We start from the raw sequence: 20,992 nt of genomic DNA, 5'->3' as shown, positions 1-20,992 counted from the left end.
ATATAATGAATTTTCAAGTTGAATATAATTACAATGCGATTTATTATTGATGTGTTATTACAAAAGAAATGCACACTAATGAGATCACTATTATATGGTGCACAATAATGAATAATATTACACGCTATGAATCTGGCTGTACTTTAAAGATATTAATTGTTTCTCTATGCTGCTAATAAGCTTCCAATCTACATCTTGATAAAAAAGAGAGTATCAAAGTCCTGATGGCTCATCATTGCTTTCAATGTCTTTTTTGCATCGTTCCTGCAAAAGAACAAACAGTTCACATTTATATTTCTGCATTGTCTGCTTAGATTTCATTTCGTCTCTCCAATTTTATATTTTAATTTATTTATAATTATAGATAGAAATAAATTAAAATTTTAAAAGAGTATTTTAATGTAAGATAAGATAATAAAAGTAAATATAATGTTGAAGATAATAATATTACATAATAAAAGATTTGAAATGTATTTTTTTATATTACAATACTTGCAAAACAAGCATCTCATATAAACAATCATTTAGCTGACAGTTGTCGACTCCCTGACTACATCCAATGCACTGGATCTTCGATTAATTGATATATCTGATTTAAATAAAGAATTTCTGTATATATCTAAGTATTAAATAAATCGCAAAAATGTGAATACATTGAGATAAATATTTACCTTGAGAAAAGTTGTCTGAATTGCAGAATACATTAAAGGCAATTCTATAGATCTGGTCTATAGTACATTCGTGACACAATAGTAATTGGTTCAACAATGTAGCTCTGACAATGAGCTTGAATTGTGCCTCCATATCATTTTTGATGCTTTATGGATCCGTAGCCGCATCCTTGTTCTTCTTATATATTCCAAAATTTTTAGAACAGGTAGAAACTCCGTAAACATAAATGTACAGATGATCCACAGCATGCTTGAACAATTCCCTGTTGGCTGTCCTCTGTATTCTCGAATTTTTCCCAGAACGCTGATGCCACATGCCAATAGATGTATTGTTCTATATTTCCATATGATGAATAATAATGTTCTCGACGAATTATGACAGCTTTAAAACTCTCTCATCTTCGGCAAGATTCGCAAACTCTTCCTCAGTGCCTTCTTCTTCAGCTGCAAAAGAGAAAATAATAAATTTTCGAAATAAAAAAATAGAGTCATCAAGTATTTGATCAAAACAATTGTGTCTAAATCCAATGAAAAAAAAGCAAAAATTGTTAATATATAATATTAATTACATGCAGCTTCCTGGAAAAGCGCGTTCTATGCGGACAAAATTAATAAATTGCAATTAAAAATCCCAAACTTAGAACAAAGAAATGTTTTTGTTAATGCATAAAAGTAAAATTATATACTGATAAATATAAATATGCACATTTTATTTTTATCTGTTAAAATTTTATTTTTATCTGTTAAAATATAACAGTTGATTAACAGAATTGTAAAGTGCCTGTGATACCTGCAGCAAAGACTCTTCCATTGCTTGCATCAATTCCTTTGTCTATAAAAAAATAATGTTGACAAAATCCTGTCCCCATATCACACTTGTTTATATTTATTAATATTACTGCTAATAGCAGAAAACAGTCTTTGTATTTTATTATACTTGGCAAATATCTCCTTGCAACTGCATGTAATGAAGATACATAGAGCCGGAATGAATAACAATGTTTGTGCTTGGATTTGCTGAAAAAGAAAAACATTTATTATTATATATATTTGAGAATAAACAAATATAAAACAATATATGAAATATATCGAAAAATTTACAAATATTTATCTCCCTGTAAGTATATATATTTTTAATGAAGGTATAATTACTTTTGCATCCTGATAAATCGCCATTTTCTCGCAATATAATATAATAATTATTGAAATCACTTTGAGTATTTTATTTTTCTTCTTTTATTATCAATTTTCTTTTGAAATGCAGTATTTTCTTTCTTTTTCTTTTTTTCTCCTTATTTCGGCATTTTATTACAATTTTCGCGTAAAAGCTGTCATCGATATTTCACATCATGACTAAATATTTTAATAATTGTTAATGACAACGTTCATAGTGATACATATTGTATTTTTGATTATTATGAATTTTTTATTTACGAGTATCATCAATTTGTAAAAATTATTTAGCATTATTTAATAAATTTAATTTAATTTAAAACAGGTTATGTATCCCATGTGTCACGTGTCTCTTAAGACGTTCGAAAAATCGTCCGAGTTAATAGGGGAACATATTTTGCAAAGAGGTAGTGCAGCAATAAATGTCTTTTAATATTCCCGAAAAATCGTCTGAGTTAATAGGAATACATGTTATGCAAAGAGGTTGTTCAAAGGAACGTCGGTAATAAAGGTTGGTAATTTATCGATAATAACGTCGATAATTTACCAACCTTCATTACCGACGTTACTTCGATCAACCTCTTTGCATAACATGTATTCCTATTAACTCAGACGATTTTTCGGACCTGAAGACACATATTACTACACTATACCTCTTCGCAAAATATGTTCCCCTATTAACTCAGACGATTTTTCGAGCGCAATAAGACACATATATTATTGCTCGATAACTATTTATCTTTTCGCAAAATATAATCTATTAATTTAGATGACTTATCGAAGATATTAAAATACTATATTAATTGCACGTTAATTGTATTAATAATTATCTGTAATATTTATCTGTAAATTAATAACAAAAATATATGAAAACTGATTTTTTATATACAGTTATATTATTGCTTTTTGCCAAAATTATATATAAATTTTTTAATTTCTTACTTTATTTTAATTGAGATATGCATAAGATATATATGTAGAAAAATTATAAAATATATAAGTGATAAGTAACAATGAGATGCTAATCTGTTTTCTGAAATCTCGTAAAGATCTGATTATGTGAATCATATAATATACTATATGATACTTACGAAAGAAAATTTATGATTGCCAATAAAAGTTATAAATAAAAAATATTTACACACAAATGTATAAATACTATGATGGCAATAAAAATATTTTTTTAATACTCGACAATCTTCTTTTGACTTTCGAAGAACTAAAGTAACTTAATTGAATAGAACAATATTTCTGAATAAGATTTCTATTTTATATTAGTGTACATGTGTGTTAATTACTTATTAAATTGACTTATTAAATTTTATGCAAAATTTTTATTTCTGTAAAAAAAAAAATTCTTTTTCCGTAAACATAATGTACAGATCATTCACAGCATGCTTGAACAATTCCGTTGGCTGTCCTCTGTATTCTCGAATAATTCCCAGAACGCTGATGGCACATGCCAATGGATGTATTGTTTTATATGATAAATAATAATGTCCTCAACGAATTATGACAGCTTTAAAATTCACATCTTCCACAAGATTAGCAAACTCTTGTTCCATGCATCCTTCTTCAAGCTGTGAAAGAGAAAATAATAATAAATATAAATATAAATATATATATAGCTTTATATGACATTTGTACCTATTATTATAATCAAATGTTTTGTCACATGTTTGAATCACATGATTTTTGATGCAAGTATGAATTAATGATATGAGTGCATTTCCTACGAGTCTCTCCAATAATTTTAACTGAATTAGTTTTCTGTTTGTCTCGTGAAACATATAAATAATCCATTTAGCTGAGTTGTCGACTCCCTGGATACATCCAATGCACTGAATCTTTAATTAACTGATATATCCATTTTAAAACATATAATTCTGTATATATCTCATAGGTATTGAATAAGTCACAAATGTGAACACATTAAGATAAAAGTTTACCTTGTGGCGAGTTGTCTGAATTGCAGAATACATTATAAAGGCAATTTTATATAACTGCTCTATAATACATTCGTGACACAGAGGTAATAGGCTCAACTACATAGCTCTCAAGAGAAGCTTGAATTGTACTTCCATATCATTTTCAGCTTGATGGATCGTAGCCGCATCTGTGTTTTGTCTTAAATATTCCAACATTTTTAGAACAGGTACAAACTCCGTGAACATAATGTACAGATCATCAACAGCAGACTTGAACAATTCCCGGTTGGCCGTCCTCTGTATTTTCGAATAATTCCCAGAACACTGATGCTACATGTCAATGGATGTATTGTTTTATATGATGAATAATAATATCCTCGACGAATTATGACAGCTTTAAAACTCACATCTTCCGCAAGATTAGCAAACTCTTGTTCCATGCATCCTTCTTCAAGCTGCGAAAAAGTAAATAATAATAAATATAAATATAAATATATATATATATATATATAAAGCTTTATATGACATTTGTACCTATTATTATAATCAAATGTTTTGTTGCATGTTTGAATCACATGATTCTTCATACAAGTATGAATTAATGATATGAGTGCATTTCCTACAAGTCTCTCCAATAATTTTAACTCAATTAGTTTTCTGTTTGTCTCGTGAAACAAATAAACAATCCATTTAGCTGACAGTTGTCGACTCCCTGGGTACAATGTACTGAGTACAATGGGTTTCAATGCAATCTTAATGGATCTCTGATTAACTGATATATCTGTTTTAAAACATATTTCTGTATATATCTCATAAGTATTGAATAAATCACAAATGTGAACACATTAAGATAAATGTTTACCCTGTGACAAGTTGTCTGAATTGCAGAATACATTGAAGGCAATTTTACAATACTGCTCTATAATACATTCGTGACACAGAGGTGATGGACTCAACAACATAGCTCTCAAGATGAATCATGCTTCCATATCATTTTCGGCTTGATGGATTGTAGCCGCATCTGTGTTTTGTCTTAAATATTCCAACATTTTTAGAACAGATAAAAACTCTGTGAACATAATGTACAGATCATCCACAGCATGCTTAAACAATTCCCTGTTGGCTGTCCTCTGTATTCTCGAATTTTTCCCAGAACGCTGATGCCACATGCCAATGGATGTATTGTTCTATATGATGAATAATAATGTTCTCGACGAATTATGACAGCTTTAAAACTCTCTCATCTCCGGCAAGATTCGTAAACTCTTCCTCAGTGCCTTCTTCTTCAGTCTGCGAAAGAGAAAATAATAAATTTTCGAAATAAAAAAATAGTCATCAAGTAATTGATCAAAACAATTGTGTCTAAATCCAGTGAAAAAAAAAGCAAAAATTGTTAATATATAATATTAATTACATGCAGCAGCTTCTCGAAAAAGCACGTTCTATGCGGACAAAACAGTATATTGTATCTTTTCGATTCTCTCAATTCGTATTAACCTCCATTAAGTTTACGTATTACGTACTAACAGTGTTTATCTTTTACGTGTCTAAGGTCGGTAATGTAGTTTACTAGCTGTAAATGATTACCTTTTACGCCCGTAAATATGCATTAATTAAAACCTCTTTGCCATATATGTTTTCCTAAATCATGCCTCTTTGCAACACATGCTTTGCTATTAACTCTGGCGAGAGATGATACGGAGAACATACCGTACAAAGAGGCATGATTTAGGAAAACATATATCCCGAAGAGGTTTTAATTTTAGACGTATTTGCGGGCGTATTGAGAATGAGACTGCGCATTCTCAATCCGACTTATATTTAAATCCACGAAATTTAAACGCGATAAAACATCGGACGAAATATATTTGCGACTCTAATTACGATTAAAGAAATATTTATTGTCCTTAAAGATCGCTATGAAACTTGAATTTCTAATCGAATTTGTCTCTCTCTCACTCCGATTCTTACTCGATTAAATAAAAATATATTATACAAAAAATGCGTAGAGCTCTATCATCGCGCGATAATATATATTATTATTATTATATATGAAAGAAAATAGAGAGTAGTTATGTATACTCTGATGTATACTTAAAACGTTTCAACAATAAAGCTATTGCTACCAATTAAATCTCTCAGCCTGAAAGATATACAGTCAATCAACTACTGAATGGCTTTAATCTAGTTCTAAAATTTGCGAGCAAATAATAACATCAGATTTTTCTTACAAATTCCATTAATATTTATATTTTATCAAATTATATATATATGTTTATCTTAAATATTGATTCGCACAACACGTGCTAAACATTTTTAATAACGTATACTTTGACAATCTGTATTTTTAACGCATGATGATGCTTGCGTATGCAATTATTTTGTTCTATAACTTCATTCCGCAAACTGCATTCACGATGCTTACGAACGTATATATTTTTGCGAAAAAACCCACGTATGGATCTTTGAAATTTATCACAGTTCTTTGACAGATTTAATAAACGAGACGACGAATATGGACTTTTGAGTTCAAGATTCCGCAATTTTATGCTCCAGTTGTTGCGTCTGTTGATGTTCTTCGTTACACGGTATATCGTGATTCGACAGGGATTGCAATTTAAGCGGGCAATTGTCCAAAGTCGATTCGAGGGCGTAGAGTTTGTCGAGCTGTTGCCGAATATGATTCAGACATTCCAAGCGAACGGTCTTTTTACCGGAGTCTGTCGAGTTCCTGTGTATCGTCAAAGCGTTGAACAATAACTGCCAGCCGTTCTCCTGGAGTTCGCGAGTTATCTTCTCGATGGTCTCTTGTTCCGTTTCTTCTTGTCGCATCGGTGCGTCGTTCTAGACAGAGTATTACATTGATGAAGAGTATAACAACTCGATTGTTATAAATTTTATAAATTCTTTGCGAGATATAATAAAGAGATTTGCTTCCAATATATATAAATCATCAAAAGATATAAATACATATATGTATTGAAATTGATAAATACGAATTCAAGTGTGTTCAAAGCATTAAAATATATTTACTTTCGTGTTGTCCATGGTGTCGAGCATATGATCGATCGATTCCAAAATACGAGTCTTCGTGGCATGGAGATCCAACTTGGCTAAATGCGCAGGTCCATTAAGCGTGAGTTTCTTTGCGGAATCATCGATTGATTCCTTGATCAGCGCGGATGACTCGCTCGGCGCAGCGTCGTGACCGGACGGTCTCTTCTGCTTCGTTGCTCTCGCGACATCACGTCTACGTCCGTCGAGCCTCTTATCATCTTCGTTTACCCTCGTCGCCGTTGCTGCTTCGCCCTTCAGCCTCTCCAGCTCTTCAAGTTCCAGAATGAGTTTCCTTGCTTCATGATACTCGCGCGCGTTCCGCTGATAGTCGACGTCGCTCTCGGTGTTCCTCATCTCCGAGATATATTCACCGTCCCCGCCTACACCTTGATGACGCCTCGATGATCCGAGATGTGAATTTATTATGCGCGATTCCTTCTCCTCTCTCTTCCTCGATTGGCGGACGCACGAAGCGTACTTGGTAGACATCTCACTTTCAGCGTCAGAGTATTCTTGCTCGTCCGGCGATCCCTGAAAGACATTATAATTATAGCGATCGGATAAATTAAAAGCCGATTACGATGATTGAATTTTACAGAGTGAACTACAATTCTTTAGAATTTGCAAAGCAAAAAAATTTTTGTCGACATCTAATGAGAAACACAAGCCTTACCTCGGGTTCTCTGAAGTGATTATGCCTCTTCAACGAACTCTTGATTGGTGCCGATTGCGCGTACTTGGAGCAAGCTTCGACATCTTCGTTGATCGGTTCCGAGTTGACCGTGTCTCCCTTCATCCTACATAAGTACCTGTCGTGTTCGGTTCTTCGCTGACGACGAGCTTGCTGCATCGATTTTCTGGGACAACGAGAATGTCCACCAGTCTGACAATCGTGCCAGTATATCTTCTGCGACAGAGGACTGCTCTGCGACTTCTTGATGGTCGAGCTGGTCGGCTCCGCGAAGACGCGTTCGTATCGATTTAACATAGCTTCGACATTTTCCAAAGTTCTTCAAGATCGAAGAGAACGATTACAATTTATTATTAATATTCAGTTGAATAAGAATAAGGGACATTTTTCTTTTATTTTACCTTGGTCCACCAGACGGAGAAGATCTTCGTCTTTCGGGCGGACAGTGACACGAGGGGCAATGCTTTTCGTACCTCTTCGTCCTCCTCTTCCGGGTCGCGATGCTGCGCAACGCATCCTCGTACTCGTTTTGCCCGCAATTGGAGCAGAAGTCGCCGCGATGATATCCAGCGTACTCTTTGTGTCCGTTCGCAGGAATTCTCTTGTAAAGTTCCATGGTTTCCTGAAATAATTCATAGCTCAATCATAGCCCAGAAGCAACTCTCAAGCTTTTCAAATGTAACATAAACTCACCATATCTGACTCGTTTTACAAAATCTCTTTTATATTTAATATATATTCTTTACGTGATACCGAAATTCTGTCGAGGAGAATCGAATTCAGATTCATAACTTCGTTACCAATACACAATTTTTAATTTGCATCGCTCAAAGAAATCATGCCGAATTTTATTCGATTGATCAGCGATCTTTTTGCGAAAAAAGGAGACTCGAAGAAATATGAAAAAGTATAAGTTAAATGATTACGAAAGATTATATACATTGATATCCGCACGGAGAACGAGTTTGACAGGTTTTTAATCGATGCGAACATGTTTCGATTCGAGTTTATTGCAAAGTTTAATGTTTAATTAGCAAATTCACGGAAAATTTAGTTTAAATTTGTTTAGTGTCGCAAAGCTAACAATAAGTATATCTTTCTGTAACACACGAATAAGATATATGTATCGCGTTCTCCGTCTGCTTTATATTTTATAAATAAATAATAAAAATTTCTCCATATATATAAATATAAAATTGGCATGATAGATTTACTTAAAAAATACTGTTTATTGTAAAACAAGTTGTATATCTCTCTTTGACGGGGCATAATGTAAAATAAATATTGTATCATACATACAAATGTACACGTGTGTGCGTGACACCGCACAGGTAATAGCATACATCAATATTATACAGTTTAACATCTTGTAGAATATTTCTCTTTCTCGACACATATGGTAAACGTCAATTAAAAAGAAGCTAGAATATCACTGAATGGGGTCCCGGGTTCCTTAGCAGCTGCTTCGAAAGTCTCGACAAACGCCTTCTTTTGCGATTCCTTAGACAGCTGAAATCAATGATACGACAGAATAAAGTAAATGATAAATAACAGGTGTATGCATGTAAATTAAGAAATTATAAAATTAAAATATTAAGAATTAAAGATTAAGAATTAAAGTAAGTAATTAAATGAAAGTAATTAATAAAAGTAATTAAAAGTAATTAAATGAAAGATTAAATTAGAATATTAGAATATTAATCTATACCTTGTGATAAAAGTCCGAAGCGGCTATGCACAACATCTTCTTATCTTCATACTCGTACTTTCCTATTCTAGATTGAACGTACGGAAATCTGCCATATTATAGCTAAGGAATCGCGTTATTCCTACTTTACAACAATTTCATGAAAGCACAAAAAAATTTTTTAAATATTTTGTAAAAGAATTAGAGTTAAATCAACCCGGAAAAGGATACAAAGCTCTCAACCAATGATTCGTCGATGCGCTTATAAAGAAACAGGACAAACACCAGGTCGACATCGTCATCGGCAAGCTCTGAATGAAATTCGGTAAACTGAAGACCACCCAGTCTTGAAGGAGCTCCATTTCCGTGCAGGTACACGCTTTCTCGCAGACCTGGAAAAATTAGAATTGGAGAATTCACATTCGTTTCTTATATGCAATACGTAATTTGATCTTTATCGCAAATTTACAAACTTTAAAGACAACGGCAGAGAGTAATCTCGGATGCGGTTGCTGCGGAGACAGAAATTCCCCTATGACCTTGGTCAGGATTTCCGAAGGAGGGAAAAAATCGCCGAGAACGCTCGATAGAACCGTGCACAGCACCTCGACCTCCATGGGATGACCTTTGCGGATCTTGTCGAATATCGCGGATATACGCTCTATGGATCGGACCAGCGTCTCCGGTTCCACATCGGGTAATGGTTCCTCGATGCCGGGACGATTCAGTCGGTCGGCCGCCTCCGTGTACATACAGGTCAGCAGAAGCTGCAGCGCTGGTAGAGCCAGAAACGGGCTCGGTTGCTTCAGCCGGTCTATCGCGATCTTAACGATCTGCTCGGCGACCTTTCCAACTATGCTCTTCGTTGCGACGAGTCTCTCGAGACCCTGTCGAGGTAAATACGCTTCTTCGTATCACGTTGTTTCATATAAATCGAGTTTATCGAGACGCAGTAATAAGCAACGTACCTGCAGCAACATTTGATGTAAACCGTATGAGAGATTCTGAGACGTGACTAGAGAAAGGACTAATTCCAACACGGCTGGTGCTTCCGAGTCCGGAGGCGTATCCTCCGCGTGTTCCAGCAGGAAGAATACCAGAGCCCACATTATTCCCTGATGCTCTTCGCTCTGACTTGAAATGCTGTACATGAAGCACAACACAATAACTTAGATAAAAAGAAATTAGATCAAATAAATGAACGAATGACTTCGATATTCTCTTACTGATCGAAATTAAATTAGATTTCACGAAATTACCTATTTGAATCTTGCGAGTCAATGTGTTTCTGTATATACTCGATGGCTAGAGGATGTATGATATTCATCGTTTCCTCGCACTTGGTTAGTACCGCGCTTTGTAGCAGGTACAGAGAGCCGTGAAGCGCGGAAACCCTGGAGGCGAGGAAACCGGATTTAAAATTAATATCCACTATGCGTTTCACCTTATCCAAAGTATCCAAATCCTAATGAAGAGATAATATATTGATTGAAAATGATCTATACATATATTCATTATACGGATGAAAATTGTCGAATAAAGTCTCCTTACCAACGGCGTTAAAACGGCAGCGGCTTTACACGTAGAAATAGCCAGATATTGATGTAGAATCGCGTTCTCCGTCGGATGTATCCTGAAGACTTCTAGACACACGTCCAACATCCACTGGTACTGCGATCTCTCCAGAAAGAGTTCCGAGATCGCCAAAATCGATTTGACGATCTCCGTCAACAATTGTACCGGTGTCCTGGCCTGCGGCGACATCCAGATGGTGTAATGTTCAATCAGGAAACGCAGACACGAATCTAGATCGAGCGACGCGGACATCAGCGCGTCGTTCCTTCTGTTCCTCAAGTCGAGAACGGAAGCGTTCAACTTGTCCTCGTATAAATTGCACAGCGACCATAAGTAGGAGACCGACAGTTGACTATACGTGAATCTGTCGGACGTCATCGCGGCTCTCTCCACGTTTCCTCTGCGGAATATGTGATCCAATCTCAGACCGTTCTTACCTTCCGCGTCGTTCATGTACTCGTACTTCCACAGGAGTAACTCCTGTATCGCGTACAGTTTCTGAGAACTGATTTTGTGAACCGAGAGCTGCGGATCTCTCGGATGATGAATGAGAACGCTGGCATCGGGATTTCCGGGACACGGCAGCAGCAACGTCTGCAACAACAATCTCGTTATCGCTTGAACCGCCAGGCCACTGGCTTGAATCAAAGCCGCCACGTCTTCCTTGGACGTGTTCTCGTTCTGGGAGAAGTTGAGAACGCTCAGGAACGCCATCCAGATCTCCTCGAATTGCGACCTCGAGGTCCAGCCCAGTAAATTTACTCGGTAAATAAACTGCTCTAGAATATCCACCTCTTGCAGAAGATTGGACTCGGACGACAACAGAGGAAAGTAGCATTTGGTGGGACCCGAGCCGACGATGTGACCCGTCCCGCGTTTCCATACCAACGGAGGTGTCAAAATGTAAGAGTTCACCAACGGCTGTCGACTTATGCTAACGACTAGCGACTTTATAGTGTTGAACAAGTACGGCGGGATGTCTCTCGTGGAGAAGCCTTCCACCTGACGCTTCTCGAGCCAAGCTACTATCGATGCCATCTGAATGCACGCCCGAGCGTAATCCTTGGTGTCGTCGTCTTCGAGAGCCGGTTCTAACGCCTGCGAATCCACAATCGGTAGAGGGTCCATCGTCGTTAATACACTCTCCACGACCCTCGTCAAGGAAATCGCCGCGGAACAGACCCAGGTGTACCGAGCACTATCCCCGAAAATCTTGCTCGGAGCGGCGTGTCTCAGGATCTCGGCCGCGCAACTCAGCGCGAGGTCCATATCGTGCGACTTCAACTTACGAAGATTCCGTCCATCGGAATAAATAATCCAATGCGCCAGCTCGAGGCACAGCATGGAAAACTTGGCGATATCCTCCTCGAATCTCACGTCGATCTTGGCTACGTTGTACTTGGCCAGCTTCGGTAACGTCTTCATGTAAATCTTGACGGTCGGGATTATCGTGAATAGGATCTCCCAATACAGAGGGTCGCTCATCAGTTCGGAAAATCTAGCGGCGTATTTCAGCTCCTTCCCGCTGCTATTCCCTTCCGCTTCCAGATTGTAAATCTGATGCGGCCTCGGCACGAGTTCGCAGATATAATGAATGTGCTCCAGCAAACATTGCTTGGCAGCGATGTACAAAGGGCTCGCGTTAAAGTGAAAATCTTTCTCGCATTGAGCTTGTCCGAATTCTAACTCCTGGCACTTCTCGACGCTGAGTCTCGCGCCCAATATTATGCAATGTTTCAAAATTTTCAAATTGAACTCCTTGCAAGAGAAAATACTCAAGCAATCGTCGAAATCCAAGTCCTTGAGCAACTGCGCCAATTCCATAGGATTGTTGCCGGCGCTGGGGTGGCAGCATCGTAATCTCACCTGCGACAGGAACCAATTCCGATCCAACTGAATGTTCTTCACGGTGGACGGATTGAACGGTCTGCACTGATCGAGCTCCAACGGCGACAGATCGTAATATTGTACGGCCAGCTTGTTCAACAGACTGACCAGGCCCCCGTGTTTCCTGGCCAGCTTGGTGGTCTGCAGGATATCCATAATCTTCACGAGATCGTCCTTCGACAGTTGTTCGATCGCGTCCTCCGCGCTAGTGGTCAACAGTATCTCCACTCTGCGGCTGGCGATTTTCGCCGCCATTCTCGATAGAGCGAGATACTTGGTGGACAAGAGTCTTGGTATTAGGGTCATTATAACCGCGCCGCTCTGCGAGTGATGCGCACCCTCGATACACTGTAGCAGACGCTTTATAAAACTGGGTCGCGATAGATTCGTACATTTGGTCGCTATCGCTTGCACCAACAGTCCGCTGGCCGCCGGGTTTCTGTGTATCGCTGTGGTCAGAAGATCTCTCACCGGAGACTCGACGGCGATGTCCACGGCTTCCTCTATGTGGTTGACCAACAGCCACGTCAGCGGTTCCACGTCGTTGAGATTCTCGCATATGTAGTCGCAGAATAATATGATTCCTCCTCTTCTGATAATCTGATTGTTTATACTACCGTTAATATAATCGCGTGTAACTTTTTTTTCGCTCGGTCGAGGATGTATGACGATATAATCGGCGCTTTCGCTGGTGCCCAACACTTTGGACCAGAAGGACATCTCGTTGTATCCCAGCAGGATCATCAGATAAGCCCACTGGCAGGTCACCGTCGGGCATATGTTCCCGATGCCGAGCATCAAGCAGTTTAAGTCGTCGACGAGCAGCTTCTCCTCGTCGGACACGTTGCGTCCTTGAATCATTTGCATTGTCGCGTTTGCCACTTTGCAGTGGCTGCCGGACTCGAACATGTGAATACACAATTGCAGGAAGAAAGCGAATTGATGCACCAGATAATTGTCATCCGCCGTGTAATCGGAGAAACCGATGAAAGGATCCGTGGACTTGTGATTCACCAGTCCGAGTAGATTGAACACCTTCCCGCTTATCAGGTTGATCACCTTGAATATGAATCTGGCTAATATATGTTCGGGTGGCATTTGGCGCGATTGGATGCTCAAGGCGTTCAAAGGATCCGTGGAACATTCGTGGGAAGAAGAGGAAGAGTCGAAACATTGATATGGCGAGAACAGAGGTGACACATCTGTCACACATACATTGAGATCCAAGAGACGCGCCAGCATAGCCTCTTCCTTCGCGCAGGAGATCAACGAAAGCAGCACGACATTGATCATGCCTAGCCATCGCTTCAGTTTCAGACTTGATGCTGTCGTGGATATCGATGCGGTGAACAGTATCTTGAGGAGAGGATCCACCGGTCGGAAAACCGTGGGCGAAACAGCCGCAAATAGCTTCACCAGCGCGACGTGCGCTCTCTCGGATTCTATCCTGAGTTTTCCAGCCGCCAGTATCGGAAGCACAGTGTCCATAGTCAGTCTGGACCATCTTCGCCATTTTTCCTCGCCGTTACCATCACCACTGAATCTAGACTCGGCCAGACACAGCGCCAGAAGCTCGACTATCTCGTGATACTCTACCAGACGCAGCAGCATAGCTATCAGCACGTCTCTCGTTGTTTCCAATTCCCGCTGCTCGACCACGCTCGAGCTTCCGTTGCGAATGAGGAATATATCCTCGATAACGGGTGCTAGTGCAGGTATACAATGCGTGATCGCCGGTTGTCCGCTCGCCATCAGACCGTCACATAACTGAATTATCTTCGGTATACCTATTATCGCTTTCGAGTGATTCTTCTCGTAAGATAGATGTACCAAGAAATTGAATATCCTCGGCAGAAGATCTTCGGTCTGTTGTACGTGACCCTCTTCGATAAATTCGAATTGCTTCAACACGAATCCGATGAATATCTTATCGGAATCTAGCAGACAGTAATTCACCTTGAGTTGAACCAGTTGACTCAGCAACAACAGAACTTGGCATTGCAAGGCGATGTTACTCGTAACGGTGTATTGTTTCAAAGACTTTATAACCATCGGCTCGAAGAGCCGAATAAATGATGCCACCGACGTCTTTTGATCCGAGGATCGCGCCAAAGTCTTAAAAACCGACGAAAACTTTCGATCGCCTTTTCTGCGTAACAATCCTATCCACCTAAAAATATAATTTATGATTTAATAAAAATATTTAATTTAATTCAATTATATTTATAAAAAAATTTATTTAATTGTATAGAAATCTATTTTAATAAATTATAGATTAAGAAAAATTATGATGATTTTAATATATACAGGGTATTTCTAAAACTATGTCGGAGATTTTAAGGGCGTATTCTAGAGGTCAAAATAAGAAAAAAAGTTCGTATCAACATGGGTCCAAAAATGCTTTCCCTCTGAGTTATCGCCTCCTAGAGTTGGGGGGAAAATCGAAAAATTAGCTCTCGGAGACTTTCACAGATCATTGAAATTTTGCAGTGTAATAATTAATAGTGACCTTTTACACATGAAACCATTTTTATGTGATTTTGACAATTTGATCCGACTTTGAAAAGGAGATATGGAGGGGTGCTAATTTTCATTTTTGAACCCATGTTTATAAGAATTTTTTTTCTTATTTTGATCCCTAGAATATGTCCTTAAAATCTCCGACATAGTTTTAGAAACACCCTGTATATAGTTAAAGAATAGATAATTTTTAATTTAGAATTGTAGGTTTGATAACATGATTTTTTTATTTATATTTTAAGAATTTAAGATTTAGCACAATCAGTTGTTTTTTAAATGGAAACTGTAATGAAGCAATTGACGAAATTAAAACTGTTTTAAATAAAATTTTATAATTTAAATTTCAAGTAAAAATTCTTAAATAAAATTATGGGGACAAGAAAATCCTATTGAATTTAATATAAGCTTAAAAAGTGAATAAAGAAATATTAAAAAAAAATTTTTTTTTAATTATATTTTATTAGGAGGATTATTAAATAAAAAAGTAACTTTAATTTATATTTATATATGAATTTAAACATTAATTTATGGTTAATTTAAATAATTTTTAGTTAAGGAAAGTTCTTAAAAGAAAGATCTTAGTTCCTAAAAATATTTGCGACCCCTCGATGTTGAATTAAAATAAAAGTTAAGTGAAGAAATTAAATATTTTGATCTGTTTGACTATTAAAATAGATTAATTATGTATCAATCTGTGCGGCAATCGTTAAGGTATCAGAATAATTACCCGGTATCCGGCTCGTTTTCACCCCTGCAATTATTCCCGATGCATTTGATCGTGTTCGCCATTTGCCTGGCCGGATATTGAAAGCACTGATTGTAAAAACCTCCGATGTCATCTCGCAGCGTACCGCAACGATCCGTATTCTTCTGTACGTCCAGCTCGCTCCACTGCGCGCACACATTTGTGCCGAATAAGCATTTCAACAACTGCTGCACGCATCGAACCGTCGCCGTTGGCGACAACACGACGGTGGTCTTCAGGTAACACAACACCTCCTCCGCTATTTTACTCGCTTCGTGGATGGACGCGATTTCGAGGATCTGAGAGAGAACATCCAGTATCGCGTTCAGCAAAGAAACGTACATCTCGCTAGCTTCGTGCTGCAGAGTGACCAGATAATTGGAATGCGCCGCTTTCAGAATGTCGTGTATCCTCATGTAATGCGGTATGCCGACAAACGTTCCCACATGCTCCTTTCCGCTTCTCAAACCGATCCTCTCCCCCTTCTCCTTCGACTTTTGCTCCGACACGGTTCTCTTCTTCGGTGACAACGTTTGCGTGGACGATAAAGACGAAAATACGGGCTTGGCACTGGCCTGGATCAGTTGCACCTCGTCGACCACGTGGACGAAGATGTTGAGAACTCTCGTGATGTGCGTTAATAACAATTCCATGTATCTGTCCTTACAAATATTCCACTGTTTCATCGAATCGCCGCCGGCTTTAAAACTGCAGGCGGCCAATCCGGAGGCCAGATTACCGGCGAGGAGGATCAGATGTCGATGGGTGGACAGATCCAAGCTGATGGTCGATGACGTTAACAGGGGCAAAGTCAATGATAAAAGACCGCTGCTTACCGGAGACGAGATCATCTCGTTTGCAAAACTGATGTCGCTTGTGTCTGATCGGTCGCTAGTCTTCTTAGATTTTTTCGGCAGTGTCTTCATTAGAATACAATCCCATCCTCTCGCATAAACCGTGGTCGGGTAAGTCTCGCTCAAGCGGAAAAGGGTTTCGCAGCATCCGTAAATGAGATATTTCGAGGAATGCACCGTCAATATCTCCGTTAAAATATTAACTATACGAGAGAGAGAATATTCCACACTGGAATCGTAATTTACGCCGTTGTAATGATTCAGAAATACAAAGGGCTTGACAGACGTGTTCACGAACGGTTTATGTTTGTCTTGATAAGACGACAGTTCCGAGATACTTGATGTTACAGCATTTAAAAACTGTTGAGTATATTGTGTAGCCTTTCTCGTAACAGTGTCCTCTTGAGGATGTCGAAAATATAAACAAGGGATACTCCTGAAACAAAAAGTGCAAAGTAGTATCTATTCAAAAAAGATATATGATTAATAAAATGTGACAGAACTTTGTAAATATATCTTACTTAACAATAGCATCCGACGCGGCGTGTCTCACTCTTTGGTCTTGATCGCCCAATAAAGCTATTATAACATCGATAAAATGCTCTTGGAATAACGATTGCCCCGTTATGTGTTCTATCGTGATATAGGACAATTTACTCAACAAGTCAACTAATTTTACTTTTACCAGAAAATAGGGATTTTTTACAAGTTTTGGCAATATAGTCAAAATTGCAAGACCATGTTCATTGCTAACGGAATCTAGTAATTCCGATAAGCAGAGATTCAACGCATCCAATGTTTGACGACAAGTTGTTGCAGAATCATCATTCAAGCCCTACATATTTGACAAAAATAAGTTAAAAATTCAAGAGAAGAAATGTCTTGATTTTTAAAAGAACACTGTATAAACTCACATTTAAAAGTAGCTTTATCAAGTCTCCTAACGATCCAGCCTTATGTCCTTTGTGAATTGAACACTCTGTTTCGAAGTTCTGGAAGGAACCGCCATACTGGACAAATACAGACTTCAAGAAGATTCCAATCAGCATCGCTACGTTGCCCCTGATCTGGGGATCTGAATGATTGGCAAACAGCAAAATGTCTGCAATCAATTGATTCGTCTCATTGCCGCTTGACTCTTTGGCCACGGTCATCGTAAACAAATGCGGATAAAGCTTCAAGATGTAACCCACGCATGTTAAAGCAAGAGACTTTACGCTGACACGAAATAATTTGTCCGATATTAAATGCCCGGGTTTGCCCGCCAGCAAGAAAGACACCAGATAACGGCAACAAAACTTGACAGGCATATCCGAGTCCGTAAAACTCCCGACATCCGTTTCATACAATGCGAAATCCAAAGATTTTTTCGGGGAAGCGAAGGATAGAGTGGCAGCCTCTTCGGAATAATCATCCTCTTTCGATCGTTCACTTTGCAGGCTCGGATACGGCGTTTTCTCGGATTTTTCAATCTCGCTTTCGATATCGCTACCTTCTTCCGTAACTTCGTCATCTGAAAAACATTAAAAGCTAGTATTTGTAAAGTTATTATGCGAGTTACGTTTATGCGTACTTGTTCTTACTATTAATAGCTCCAATTTTCAGACCGCAATAACTCTCCGATATCTTCTCCTTCACCTCTGTCACATCGCTCATTCCACATTCGTTTTGCGTTTGTGGATTACACGTGACTGGCAAAATCGTTTCCGTATCTGCAATCCACTTTTCTATATTCGGAGTAATCTCTGGAACATCAGGTTCGTGCATCAAGTTCAAGATGGAATCGGAATTTCCACCATAAGCGGTACTCGCACTAGAAATACTCATTTGACCCAGTGAAGGAGCGCACGCATTTTGATTTATTATTATCCTGCTTTGAGTTATGCCTTCTGAGGACAATAAAACGGATACTAATGGCTTTGGAGGCATTTTTAAAAGTTGTGCCAAGGTCTCTAAAGCTGCATTTATGACATTATGATCGGAGTGCCATTTTGTGTAGTGCAAACACAATTCATAAATGTGTAACAGATTATCTATCTGTTGCATTTCAACATCTTGAGGCTCCAAGGGTTTACATATATAAGGTAAAATCACTCTTAGGCAGCCAAACCCGCCTATAATGGTAGATGGATAATCTTCAGCATTTCTCGTTGATGTCATTATATCTGTAATGGGAATAAAATATATCAATTTAATAAATAAATAAGTTAATCGATAAATAAATGTTTTTGCACACATATATATAACAATTTATAGGTATTTACCATACCTAATAGATAATTTAATACATAATTTAAAAAGAACTGTGGCTTTCTGCAATTTATACATGTTGTCAAAATCATATTTGCTGCTGCTCTACGAAAAGCTGCTTGAGAAGAGGTAATATTTTCAAAGAATGCTTTTAGCAAGTTCTAAAACAGATTTAATATTTTCAAAACTCATGATTATATAAAACTTTATAATTATAAGTATAGTTTCAAGGCATTTACCTTAACGTCCTTGTCTGTCATGAAAGGTCCTAACACTTTTAAAATTAATGGTAATGATTGCGATAATGTTTCAATCACTGTATCTTCAGATCGATGTGCAATGATGACTATACAAGGTATCAGATTTGATACGTAAGCTTTACCCCTTGAGGGACGTATCATATGACTTAGTAAACCAAATCTCCAAAGAGCAGCCCTTAATATGCGCGCAGGTCCATTTCTTTTTATTTCATTGTAAAGCTCTATCTGAATCTTAACAATGTTGCTGTCAACCATTGCCTGTGAAAAAAATGGATCATACATTAATTGATTTTATATATATATATATATATATATATATATATCGCATATCTTATGTTACAGTTTCATGAGTCATTTGCCATCAACATCTCGTTATAACTTTTATGATAGATAATATTGCTGGCATAAAAATATAGAAATACAATTATACCCTTATAATTTTATTAAGAGATTCATCCGCAACCATCCTGACATCCGATTCATTATCATTGCACAAAGCTAGCAATGTTTCAACAGTAGCGGTGAGAATTTGTGGAAACTTGGGATTCTGTCTGACAGTTGGCGAACATATCCCCTCAACAATGATCGTGCAGCACGATGTTTTCTCTTTCCTATTCAAATATAGAAATTTATTTTCATTGAATAGTCTCAATAGATTTATGTCAGAGAATGTTTATTGTTTATACCTTGCTCCGGAATCCGACGAGACGTCCGATTCTCGTAGCGCATTTAACGTTTCCACGGCTTTCAATACATTATTCAAGTGAGCCATGTCGTATTTAAAAAATTTGCTAGTTTTCTCAAGAACTCTTCTTCAAATCGTGTAATCGACGAATGACATTTTGTTACTCCTGATAGTGCATTTTTGACAGATCTTGAGGGACATATCACGAAATACTACATCGCTACACGCTGGCCGATGCCATACTAGGAACCAGCTGTTCGGACTTCGGGTGTGCTCGGTGTGCATTCGGGTGAGATCGTACGGAAACGTAGAGAGAGAGAGAGAGAGAGAGAGAGAGAGAGAGAGAGAGAGAGAGAGAGAGAGAGAGAGAGAGAGAGAGAGAGAGAGAGACTGAAATTACCAAAGAGTGACGTTTCCGAATGCCTATAAGGGGATACCTTTTGATCATATCAGACCGTGGTTCCGATATATACTGTCATACTACTGAAAATCTATAGTTTACATTACGTACTATAGATTTTCACATAGTGTATATAGAAACATAGTCTAAATTTGTAATTTGCGATGCGTTTTCAAAGATATGATAAAAAATAATAATAATTAATATAATAATACTAATTTATGATAATTATTATATATTAGTTATTAGAATATTATTATAATTATTTTATTATAACATAATAATTATTATATTATTATACATAATTATTATTAAATTAATTAATTTATATATTAATTAAATTATATTATATAATAATTAATAATTATATATTATAATTATAATTACAATTATAACTATAATTATTATATTATAATTTATATTCATATACAGATATGTAACAATAAGAAGTTTTTGAGGGGAGACAGATATAAAATAAGATATAATAAAGAAAACATAGCATACTAATTTATAAAAGATAAATATAAGCTAGGCATTTCACAAAAAGATGTAATATATAATAAAAAAAATACTTAATATATTTATTAAATATACTTATTAATATACGTA

At 37.3% G+C, this 20,992-nt stretch overlaps 3 protein-coding genes across 9 annotated transcripts; all 3 read right to left on the bottom strand.

The window, feature by feature from the left end:
* Positions 1 to 91: 91 nt before the first annotated feature.
* LOC145939695 (uncharacterized) lies at positions 92 to 2,245 on the bottom strand. 2 transcript variants are annotated; one of them, XM_083044198.1, is made up of 5 exons: positions 1,824 to 2,245; positions 1,462 to 1,688; positions 672 to 1,115; positions 493 to 589; positions 92 to 264 (listed from the first exon to the last, which is right to left on the bottom strand). In XM_083044198.1, exons 1-3 carry the CDS (start codon positions 1,829 to 1,831, stop codon positions 1,045 to 1,047), a joined length of 306 nt encoding a protein of 101 aa, XP_082900324.1. In that variant the 5' UTR covers positions 1,832 to 2,245; the 3' UTR covers positions 92 to 264; positions 493 to 589; positions 672 to 1,044. The 2 variants fall into 2 exon arrangements, with proteins under 2 accessions (XP_082900324.1, XP_082900335.1); XM_083044209.1 differs by lacking the exon at positions 493 to 589.
* An 882-nt stretch (positions 2,246 to 3,127) lies between these two features.
* Positions 3,128 to 8,960, bottom strand: LOC145932808 (uncharacterized). 5 transcript variants are annotated; one of them, XR_014424787.1, is made up of 11 exons: positions 8,820 to 8,960; positions 7,922 to 8,142; positions 7,503 to 7,839; positions 6,806 to 7,360; positions 6,487 to 6,616; positions 4,635 to 5,062; positions 4,307 to 4,553; positions 4,180 to 4,227; positions 3,794 to 4,102; positions 3,492 to 3,701; positions 3,128 to 3,424 (listed from the first exon to the last, which is right to left on the bottom strand). XR_014424787.1 is itself a non-coding variant. In XM_083032055.1 (5 exons), exons 1-5 carry the CDS (start codon positions 8,859 to 8,861, stop codon positions 6,302 to 6,304), a joined length of 1,398 nt encoding a protein of 465 aa, XP_082888181.1. In that variant the 5' UTR covers positions 8,862 to 8,960; the 3' UTR covers positions 5,963 to 6,301. The 5 variants fall into 5 exon arrangements, 3 of the variants coding, with proteins under 3 accessions (XP_082888181.1, XP_082888176.1, XP_082888178.1); XR_014424788.1 differs by lacking the exon at positions 3,492 to 3,701; XM_083032055.1 differs by lacking the exons at positions 3,128 to 3,424; positions 3,492 to 3,701; positions 3,794 to 4,102; ... (1 more) ...; positions 4,307 to 4,553; positions 4,635 to 5,062 and having other exon boundaries at positions 5,963 to 6,616; positions 7,994 to 8,142.
* Positions 8,889 to 20,227, bottom strand: Htt (huntingtin). Of its 2 annotated transcripts, XM_083032044.1 has the most exons (15): positions 19,985 to 20,227; positions 19,729 to 19,909; positions 19,278 to 19,556; positions 19,058 to 19,199; positions 18,372 to 18,953; positions 17,703 to 18,301; positions 17,310 to 17,623; positions 15,917 to 17,224; positions 10,759 to 14,839; positions 10,467 to 10,672; positions 10,176 to 10,350; positions 9,681 to 10,094; positions 9,439 to 9,599; positions 9,229 to 9,316; positions 8,889 to 9,029 (listed from the first exon to the last, which is right to left on the bottom strand). In XM_083032044.1, the coding sequence occupies exons 1-15, from the start codon at positions 20,068 to 20,070 to the stop codon at positions 8,931 to 8,933; spliced, it is 8,715 nt and encodes a 2,904-aa protein (XP_082888170.1). In that variant the 5' UTR covers positions 20,071 to 20,227; the 3' UTR covers positions 8,889 to 8,930. The 2 variants fall into 2 exon arrangements, with proteins under 2 accessions (XP_082888170.1, XP_082888172.1); XM_083032046.1 differs by lacking the exons at positions 19,058 to 19,199; positions 19,729 to 19,909; positions 19,985 to 20,227 and having other exon boundaries at positions 19,278 to 19,410.
* Between the last annotated feature and the right edge of the window lie 765 nt (positions 20,228 to 20,992).

This window comes from Prenolepis imparis, unplaced genomic scaffold (genome assembly GCF_030444845.1).
Source record: "Prenolepis imparis isolate NDT839.2.m4 unplaced genomic scaffold, iyPreImpa1.0 SCAF_1, whole genome shotgun sequence".
Classification (NCBI taxonomy): domain Eukaryota; kingdom Metazoa; phylum Arthropoda; class Insecta; order Hymenoptera; family Formicidae; genus Prenolepis; species Prenolepis imparis.
The sequence above is the reverse complement of the archived record's forward strand: the minus strand, read 5'-3'. Positions and strand labels throughout refer to the sequence as shown.